The 10530-nt window shown below is 47.6% G+C and overlaps 2 protein-coding genes across 2 annotated transcripts; both read right to left on the bottom strand.

Annotated features, from left to right (window-relative positions):
* Window positions 1-949: 949 nt before the first annotated feature.
* On the bottom strand, window positions 950-4793 carry NCBP2 (nuclear cap binding protein subunit 2). Its single transcript, XM_074833898.1, has 4 exons — window positions 4660-4793; window positions 4363-4544; window positions 3324-3462; window positions 950-2742 (listed from the first exon to the last, which is right to left on the bottom strand). The coding sequence occupies exons 1-4, from the start codon at window positions 4738-4740 to the stop codon at window positions 2671-2673; spliced, it is 474 nt and encodes a 157-aa protein (XP_074689999.1). The 5' UTR covers window positions 4741-4793; the 3' UTR covers window positions 950-2670.
* Window positions 4794-5554: 761 nt separating this feature from the next.
* PIGZ (phosphatidylinositol glycan anchor biosynthesis class Z) lies at window positions 5555-10454 on the bottom strand. The gene is made up of 2 exons (XM_074833897.1): window positions 10331-10454; window positions 5555-9733 (listed from the first exon to the last, which is right to left on the bottom strand). Exons 1-2 carry the CDS (start codon window positions 10446-10448, stop codon window positions 8172-8174), a joined length of 1680 nt encoding a protein of 559 aa, XP_074689998.1. The 5' UTR covers window positions 10449-10454; the 3' UTR covers window positions 5555-8171.
* Window positions 10455-10530: the final 76 nt, after the last annotated feature.

Below are 10530 nucleotides of genomic sequence, written 5' to 3' on the forward strand. Positions count from 1 at the left end.
AGACTGAAGCTCTCACTTCCTTAATTTGCAACAGCCTCTCTTCCACCATGGCATATCTAAGCTTTCACTCATATTCTTAGCTGCTGTATTTCTTTATGGATACAATTCCATAAAAGTATCTAATTATGAGGAACAAGTATTTTGAAAAGCTAATTAATATAGAGCTTAAACTTCTATGGAAGTGTATATAATCATAATGAACTGCTGCATAAAAAAAAAAAAAAAAATCACAGGAGATCCTACACTTCCATGAGAATCTGATCACAATGACTTGCCATGTAAGAAAGCTAAAGCATCCCCCCAGTGAAGTTTTAAAGACTTAATTCAGTTACTTTTGTTAAGCACTAGCTTCAGCAGAGCCATGTCTGATTTCAATTAGGGAAGGCAAAAATCAAACCATGTTCACTTGTCCTTTATATGCACTTCTGAGATACTAAGACTTCACACAATAGATCATGTGCTTTTCAATCCCATACTGATTGAAACTTTTCTCAAAATAGAAAATCTCACTTTAAAACAAAATCTTTCTGTCACATCATATGTGTGCAGCAAAAGACAGTGATGGTTTTCGGGGAAAATCTTATTATCATCTCCATTTCATTTGAGAATGACTGTCTTGCAGCATTTACAATAAGAAATAATTTTAAAACTCATTTTTACAAGGAAGTGAATCCTGAAAACTACTTGATACACACCAAGGACTTTCATGTCCACTTCAGCATCAGTAAATAATTTAATTTCTGTTCTGTAATCCAAGAAGTACCAGAATGAAAAGCTGCATCTTTCAGCACCCAGTTAAGAACTGAACAAGACTGAAAAGTCAGTCAAAAGGAAGGAATGTTCACTCTCTCCATCTTGAAAGACACTAGAATAAAGGATGTGGACAAGAGTCTGAATATAGCTCCTTTCTCTCACTGATTCTGTTAAAAAACAAAACAAAACAAACCAATCCATTTTAACGTTGCAGCTTTATTTGAAAGTGACTTAGAATTTTGGTAACACCATTTTTTATACAAAATCAATACAATGAAAAATAAACTTCAGAGGTTTCCTAGAGCAGATTACAGGCTGTAAACTCATAATCAAATGTACTACATAGAAAAAGGTAACTTTGTTCAAAGTATTGTTTGCAGACCAGCACCTAGTGATCCTGAAAAGCTAGTTTTACTCTATGTGACAAAAAAAAAAAGCTCACCGAAAACCTTGTTTCCTAACTAAGCCAAGTCTCATTGCAGTTGTTCTACCTCACTGTATTTCAAATTTACAGTAATAGTTGTGACTAACTGTACACAAGAAACACATCAAGATACCCAACAATATCTTCAGTGAGTAAAGATCAACTTTTACATACCTGGTATTTTAAAGGTTTTTAAGGAGTCATGGACAACAAAGTATTTGGACAAAACTTTACGAATTGCCATTTCCAAAGAACTCAGAAGTCCATTTAAAAAATAACCCAAAGCCCTGTAACAGTTCCTTTTAAACTATTTCATTTCAGCAGGTCAATTTCACAGACTGTGGGATCACTAATTATTTTTATTCTTATGTCTGCAGCACATCAAAATCCCATCATATAAACTAGCAGTATTAACAGGATCGGGAGGGGGATCTATACAGTCCTGCAATTCTTTTACCATTCTTACCACATGCTCAGTAGAAAGTAAGGCTCCTCCTAAAACCTATCTCTCTTTATTTTTACCTTTGTTGGAAATCAAGTTTCTCAGACAGTGAATCTATTTTGAGAACAAACTTTCTCATTATACACACAGTTCCTCAAACATCCCATTTTTGGGGTGTAACTGTACAGCTTGGCTTCATGCAACACTTGTAGGCACAGGAAAGGTATTGTTCCCCAAATATTAAGGCTGTAGAGAGTTACCCAACAGGAGCAAAATACTATTACTGCAACTGTGAAAATAACTGCTACTGTAATTCTTACACTTACTGTTCTCTGTATGCCACAAAGCAAAATGGTTCTGAATCATGCAAAGTCCTGCAACCGCATTATACTCTGCAGAAGACTGCAAGGGTCTGTTTCCTGCTCTCTGCTAGGCTTGCTTCTGGCTTTATGATGCCTGGGCTCACCAATCTGACTTTATTGTGGCCGTTCACGCAGGTGCGCTAGGAACAGCACCAGTGTAAAAGGATGCAATCCAGTAACCCCAGAAAATGTGCAACTTTAAGTCTTCCCTAGAAATTGAAAAATTTCCCTAGAAAATCCATGTCCTTTTCAGGCTCTTTGCCTTTTTCTTTCATCTCTGAAACATACACCAATCGTTCTTTATGATGGCTCTCCACCCTGTGATACTAATGTAAACAAAACCCAGTGATAGAATAATCAAGTTTTGCCAGTGAAACAAAGCACCACAGCGTTAAAGCTTTGTTCCTTTCAGTAGAGTTACAGCAGCATTTAGAGACCAAAGCCTCACGCATACTATTGCTTATAACCTTGCTCCCAGGTCCTCTGTACTAAGGTACTCTGCAATGCTTTGGATCCTGGGATTAAAACAGAAAGAGTTATTGAACATACTACGTGATCACAGGAACACGGGTAGTAGTTTCTGTGAATTTCTAGCTACATAAATTTGTGTGCAACAGACCTCTGTTGTGCCTGGTGACATTTACAATGCAGATTTAGTTCTCCTGTGAGGCTGATGAGTCATTCACTATTCACTGGCATTGAACAGTTTTGCCATAGCCACCTCTTCCAGCATCATAGTCTTGCCGATATTCGTCTCGGACCTTACAAAGGAAAAAAGGGAAGTCTAGTAAAGACTAAGAAGAACAATTTCTCAAAAACTATTACACCATCAGAATACAGTCAAACTGAGTTCACGACATGCAAGTGGCATCAGGGAGCTGACTGACAAAACAGAAGGCAAAGTGCATCATGCAGAAGCCCAGAATACAGCATAACCTAACTTCCTTTTCAGTAATGCCCAGGGGGACTCTTTAATCAAGACAGCCAAAGTGAGGATGGCTAGCCTCATGCTTCAGCAGCAAAAGCATCTGCTACCTGCTCAACTTTAGGTAAGCTAAGTGCTGTCCTCTGTGTTCTTGACAGCCTTACATCTTCTGGGCTTTTTTATAAGCATTATCTCCCCAAGCAGCCAAGAAGTCTGAAAATACTCTCAGTGAAATACACGAATAAATTACTTATTCTTAGTGGCTAACACCATCACTGGTAAGATTTCTTACAGACTAACATACGGTACTATATTAAACAATAATTCATAAGTTCGTATTTCTGAAGTTGTTCTGAGTGTGTTCATTCAAAAAGCAGTAGTTTCACAGTCCCTTAAAAACCAGGCTGTACAACCTACCTGGCCCCCTGATCTTCCACGACCATACTGTCTACCCTCCTTAAATCCTGCATCCCAGTCTGTCCTTATGATCCTATCATCAAGTCTGGTTCCATTGATGTACCGCATTGCATTTTCAGCATCTCCTCTTGCATAATACCTTAGGAATAGGTTAACGAAATAAAATGGACCTCTATTTTCAACACAAGGAATAAAGAACAATACCAAAGAGGATACAAACCCAAGTATTTGCTTGGATCAGGTTCTTGCTTGGTTACTTTTAAAAGCAACTGCTTTTATGAAGCTATGTGGGCTGAGAAAACTGCTAGTGAAACTGCGCGACATGCAGGAATTCAAGCATATTAAAAACGCACATATAGGATCGAGTTCTTTAACCGCACCCACCCTTAGAAGCAAAAAGCTCTATTACTAAAGAGAGACTGAGAAGCGCCCCCCCCGCCCCCCATATGCATGTTCCGTTCATGCTGCAAACTTCCACCATTTCGGTGAGTTCGCTGGAGCCGGTAACAGAACGATCTTCAAAGAGACTTGCATGTAATGACGCCAACACGTGACAGGGATGCAGGAAACCAACAGAAACTTTACGCGCATGCTCGTTTGAACAGAAACACCTCTACTCGGGCACTGAGAGTATGCTTTTACTGCAGAAGCCAACTATCTAGAAAGCGTCTGGCTTAAAGTATCTGAGTGAAAGCAACCTAATAACCACCACGTAACGTGCAGTGTATGTTAGACCCACAGAATCGTTCCTTTAGGTTGGAAAAGACCTTTAAGATCACCGAGTCCAGCCGTTAACCTCGCCCTGCCCGCTCTCGCCCCGGACTCCCACAGACGCTTTAGCAACCGAATAATTTCGTCCTCGGATGATTTTCCCGTGACTCAGAGCCCGCATTTCAGTTCCCCCACGCCCTGCCCGCTCCTGCCCACCGCTGCGGCGGCCTGCGGGCGGCACCACCAGCCGCCGCCCCAGCGCGGGGCCCGCTCCCCCTGCCCGGCTCAGCGACCGCGGGGCAGCAGGCCCGGGCCCGCAGAAGGATACTCCACGAAGCAGAAGCCGCAGGCGGTTTTCTTCACTTTGTCCAGCCCCATGATGACCTTCTTGATGTCGCCGCTCTTGCCGAAGAGCTCGTGGATCTGCTCCTCCGTGGTGTAGAAGGAGAGGTTCCCCACGTACAGCGTGCAGCTCTTCCTCAGCAGCCGCTCCTGGTCGTACCGCGTCCCCTGAGCCGCAACGACAGCGTTACCCCGCAGCGGGCCCACGGCCGGGCCCGGGCGGCGGCCCAGGCGGCCCGGCAGCCCCCACCCCCGGCAGCGGCGGCGGCGGCGCCCCGCTCACCCGGAAGTGCTGGTCCCGGTACTGGCTGAGGTCGGCGTAGGAGTCGCTGCGCAGGATGCTCAGCGTGCCCCCGGCGGCCATGGCGGCGCCGCCGCCCGCCGCCCCTCAGCGCCCGCCCGCCCCGCGGCTGCCGCGCGAGCAGCCAATGGGGAGCGGGGCGGGCCCGGGCCCTCGCGAGAGCGGGCGGCGCTGGCGGGCGGCTCTCGCGAGAGCGGGCGCAGGATGGTGCTGCGGCGGGTGCTGGTCGCGCTCCTCAGCAACCCGCAGCTGATCGAGCGGCTCGCCCAGTCGCGGCCCATCCGCGCCGCCGCCCGCCTCACGGCCGCTGCCATCACCCGCGGGCAGCTCGGCGCCCACCGGGCGGCGCGGGGCCTGGCCCCCCGCCTGCTCCGCCTGCGCGATACCTTCCTCGGGGAGCTCAAGGACGGCGCCCGGGCGCGGGGCTGGCCGTGGCCCCCCGGGCGCGGGCCGGGCCGAGGCGGCCGCCCCGGAGCAGCGCCCTGACCGCCGCGCCGCGCCGGGCCGGAGGCAGCTGCGGAGCCGCAGCGGGCGCAGGATCCCGCCGGGGAGGAGGTGGGAACCGCGGCCGCTTCCCAAGCGCAGGAGGACGAGCGCGTTAGAGCCGGCGGGGGAACGGGCCCCTGGGCCCCGGCGGCAGGCGGACACCCTCAGCCTCTCCCGAAGGCCGCGGAGCGCCGCGGCGGAAGGCGGGCCGCCGGCTGCGGGCGGGCGCTGCTTTTCCAGAGCCTGTAGCCGGGAGCGGCTCCTGGGGCCGAGCATCACAACGCGAAGCGTGCTGCTGCTGGGTATGACGGATTTTCACCTCAAAGTCAGTTTACACTTTCCGCGGTACTCGGCAACAGGCAGAAGGCAGACAGACTCACATTAAACATCGTCCAGAATACGGTCAGGATTGTCACTTTAAGTGCTCGATAAGAAACTTGAAATAAAACCCAATGTCTCACTGGAGTTCCTTTAACATTTTCCGTCTACACAACAGTAATATTCTACATTTGATACGACTTTGATACAAAAAGCTCTAAATGTCAATGATGATGGTGATGGACAGGATAATAGCCCGTTTACAGGTAGGTAAGAGTCAGTAGCTATTCTGAAAGCACACCTCAAGTCTATGGTAGCGAGAAGGGTTTAGGGGAAAAATCAACCAATAGAGCCATCCTAAATATAAATACAGAAAAGGATGGATCCAGCATAGGTAGTGCACTGGGCTGGTTTACTTAAGGTGCTGTATCTAACAACATGGATGAGACTAAAGTAGTGAACCTTCCCTCATAGCGTGTTTCATTATTTAGTGTAGCTGACTCGATGCTCGGTTAACTGGGAAAGATGATTTCCAATCTCTGTATTACTCTAGGTGAAAAGAACCTTGCATGTTATCTGAGATACAGTTTCCAGCAGTGCCGGTAAAATTAAACCTCCCACCAACAAAGACTTAGGCGTGCATGGATGGAAAAAATGGATCTATGGTGTAAAATGATAAAGGTCTGGCCAATGAGACAAAAGCAGTGTATTTTCAGTCTGAGTTAGTATTTGCAGTCCAGGTTCTCTTCCTGGCTCTGTCACAGGTTAGCTGTGCAGCGGTGGAGAGGTCATTGTGGCATAGGAATCGTGCTCCATCACACCCCTGATGAGTTTCAGGAACTACCCCACTGAGAGTGTCAGAGATCTTGAGTTTATGAAAATAACTTTTAAAACTTAACCTGTTTAAGAAAGCGGAAAACAGTAAGCAGGACATAGTACCAACTGTGCACGTGGCTATTTTCCCAGAGAGAGCAGAAAGGAAATCAACTTGCAAGATACATTTGGTGTCATGATGCTTTTGTAACTACTTCATGCGTTATCAGTACAAACATACACACCCCCCCTCTCCCCCCCCAACATGCACCTTTAATTTACAGGCCTGTCAGTAATGAGGGATGAAGGATGTGAGACAAGCATGTAGGGGAGACAACACAAAATGCTTTACAAGAGAACAAGAGCTATGTTTCCTAAACATCTAGATTGTACATATAGTTTGGAAGACACAGGAAAATCCTTCACACAGGGATTTTTCCTAGCTTCCCTTCAGAGCCTGGCATCAAGCTATAGTATCCTTGTCTGTGTTGAAAACCTGGCTCATGAGACCTTACATAAAGTTGTGTGGATGAAGAACTGCAAAAAGCATTATTGCTGTTGCAAGCAGGAAGAACTCAAGTGTCAGATTTGTTTCAGAGGGAGAGACTTGACCTACAGTGCATGTGCCAAATTAGTATCTCCCTCCCTGTCGGGATGTTTTGTATCCAGAAGTTCATGCAGGCAAAACAAAAATTCTTAGTTGTGCTACACTGTTAAGCATATACCTCATTCTCAGCTGAAGCTCGGGGTTATTTGTATCCCACTTTAAAAGCAGACTGCTCTCCGATAGAGAGTGGGGATGGGATCTGTCATTCTCACTAGGCTGATTTAATGGGGAGCTGTTACTGAAAGGGGAGGGGGTCGCAGGGGATGCGGCTTCTTCCGCGGATCCTCACACACTCCCCTGCAACAGAACTGGTGGATCTCTAACCCTGTGGTAAGCCAGTTCGGAAAGCCATCTGGTCAAACGCCTACAAAGGATCAAGTCCTTGCGAGTCACCTGTTTTCTGTCTGCGCGGCGCCTTGAAGCGGCTCACCGCGGGGCCTGCTGTGCACCACTGCCGGTGTCAGAGCCACGGCAGAGCTATGAAAGCTGTGAGACGTGCAGCAGCAGTGTGCAAGGGAAGGGCTGCCCCCTTTGCACAGCTAGACAACAGACGGGCTTAATGCCATCAAAATACAGCGTTCTCAAGCTGCTGTAATGGAACTGTGGCAAGAAAGACTAAACAGGCAAAATAAAGCTTGGATTTTAGGATTTAGCACGAGTACTGACGCTGAAGCATCTTCTGTGTTCTAAATCTGATTCTGTCAGATCAACAGTGGGGATTTTTCAAGACAGAGTCACCTAAGAACCAGTATCAGACAGTATCATGACGCTGTGATCGCTATATTGTGACTGCAGTCTGGTCTAATGAGTGAGGGGATGCTCCAAATTTTGAAGAGCGTAAAAATAAAACCTAAGACCAACTTTTGTCTAGTCCTGTAACCTCTCTCCAGCAGCTGAGTTAATGCCCATTATCAGTTTTTACCACACAATCCATACCCCCCCTGTTAGAGATTATAAGAACTTTCAAAAATAAGTCTCACATGGGAAGAGCTAAGCTTGAATCACAGTTTTGGTAGGCTTTGATTTCATCCTCTCTCATTAAAAAAATTACACAAGTTCATATGAAATACCACAGGGGCTGAATAACTCAAATTTTAAGCAGATTCCATCTAGAACTGGCTATACTGGTGAGTGTAAGAGCATGAAGAAAGGGAATAAAGACTCGGGAGCTCCCAGTGTCACTGCTTGTGCTGAAGGGGGGTCTGAAGAGGAAGGTCTCGCAGCACCTTGGGCAGCATCCAAGTGAAGTGAAAAACCATTGTTCTAGAATCTAAAGGGTCTGCTGGTCCCTGTCTAGCTGAAGGATGTACAGTCCTAACTGACTTCTCCAATTTCCACTGAATAGGAAGGGTATTTGTGGTGGGTCTTCCATTGATAAGTGTGGAAATATCAAAGTCTCATTCTTGAACGAGACACCACATTTTGTGATTGTGGCTCTGACCGTACCAGGGATTATAACAAAAACATGACAGTTATTGCAGATAAAATTGTTTACTTGCTGCTCTACTGTTTGGCAGAGGGTTTCTTCTTCAGACCCAGCCATATCAATGACTTCTACATGTGTGTCTCTCTTCTTGATATTAAGCAGAGACCTGGGAGGCATGTAGGTGTGAGCAAAGAGTAGCCTGTAGTGGCTGGGCTGGTTTGAGGACTCCGGAGAATGCATGAGTTGCTCCAAGTGAAGCAAACATGGTATCAGTCCTCCCTGGTGTAAGCACCCAAAGAGCAAAGCCCCGAGAACATTGAAAATAATAATGATGTGTTTCCACTTCGCAGCTCTATTCTGTGACGTGCTGAACAGGACTAAAGGCAAGATGAGAGGAATGAGAAACCGAGGTTCTTGGTGACTGAATAGGGAGAGAAATGCCAAAGGAACAAAATAAAACAGCAGTAATGTTGGATTGCCCTCGGAATGCACTAACAACCCAGACGACCGACGGTAATGTGATTTGACCCATATTAATTGGTGGATATATTTCTTCAACATTTTAAAACCAGCACCAATGGCCAGAATATGTAAGATCCCAAAGAGCATTATTCCATTGACTGTAAAATGTGTAACTCGTGGGTGACTTCCATGCAGTGCAAGGTTACGAGGGTTAAGATTATAGCTGAGAAAATTGAAAGGCGTTACTATCACTTTCTCATTTAATTGGCCTATTACATCAAATAGGCTGCTCTTTTTAATGCTGTAGAGGTTGTCTAAGCCTATGGAGGTAAAATAGAAGGTGTCAGCTGTTACAAAAACAACGGCAGTAAAACATGCACATAGGAGAAGCTTCAAAAAGTAGTTTATGACAGTTTTAATGTTCTTTTGAGAGTCAACAATTAAACCAGCCCAGTAAAGCAGGGGCATTAGAGCAAATGCCAAAAAGGTTGGCCTGTTGAAAAACCCCGCAGTTGTTATAATACCTATGAGAGGGCTGCTTGTAGGGTCCGCTAAGCTGCCGTCAGACTTTCTCGAGGAAACCAATAGCATCAGAAGAGCAAAGAGAAGTCCTTCAAGCGTGTTGGTAAACGTTCTTGTATAAAACACCAGAGTGACATACGATCCGGCAAGAAGTACTAGTGCTTTCCACGGATCCGCTTCCCAGAAAGGAGCTAATCTGTAAACACTGTAGTCGAGTATGAAAGAAAAGACTGTAAAGAGAAGGCGAGGTGATACAAGAAGGGTGTAGCTGTTGATGCAACTCGAACATATGTCCAGCTGCTGCAAGGACTTGATCACCCAGTAGGTAACTCCTGATGTCATTAATGGGAAAACAACTGTTCTGCAAGGAGAGCTGGAAAGGAACTCCCAAGGATAATAGACCTGTAGGTTTAAAATATCTCCTATAAAGGAAGAAAAAAAGAAGAAAAAACCCATACATACATAATATATTTTATTCAGTACTTCAGCATTAGGGATACAACTTAGTGTAAGAGGCATCACGATGCAGAGCAGTCCCTAAACTTCTGAGACTGGTGTCAACCTTGAAATTTTTAGGAGTATGCCATTAATTTTTCCCTTTAATTTTTAGAAAACTTCCAAGAGAAAAAAGAGAAGTCTATCATGGTGACACGGTTCCCGGCGCCACTCGCTGTGGACAGCACACAGCGGGAACGCAACCCCCAGGCGGCGGATCCGCTCCGAGCCTGCGGGCGAGGGTCGCTCTGTGACAAGAGGCAGCACGAAGCAGGCCGGCAGCTTCGGTTTCTGCGGGCGCCCCGCAGCCCCTGGGCGCAGGAGCAGGCTGGGCCTCAGCGCCAGGCACCGCTTTACCTCCCCCGCGGGACTCGCGCCGGGGGGGCTGCAGGGGAAATGCCCTCTCGGGGTGTCTCCACCGCCGCTGCCCGCTGAGGGGCGGCGGCCGGGGCCCAGCGCCCCGCCGGGCGTGTGGGCACCGCGGGGCCGGCCCGCCCCAGCCCCGCCCCGCCCGCCGCCCTTACCTGCCATCACCTCGGGCGACTGGAAGAACTCGTCGGGGTGCAGGTAGCCGGCCTGCGGCAGGAGGCACCAGCCCGCCCGCAGCGCGGCCAGCAGCGCCCACAGCCGCCGGGCCCCCATGGCGGCACCGCCTCGCCCCGCCAGGGGGCGCCCGCCCGCCCGCGGCGCCGCAGCGGGAGCCCGGCGCGCATGCGCAGCGCGC

The sequence above is a fragment of the Strix aluco genome, chromosome 9 (assembly GCF_031877795.1).
Source record: "Strix aluco isolate bStrAlu1 chromosome 9, bStrAlu1.hap1, whole genome shotgun sequence".
Classification (NCBI taxonomy): Eukaryota; Metazoa; Chordata; class Aves; order Strigiformes; family Strigidae; genus Strix; species Strix aluco.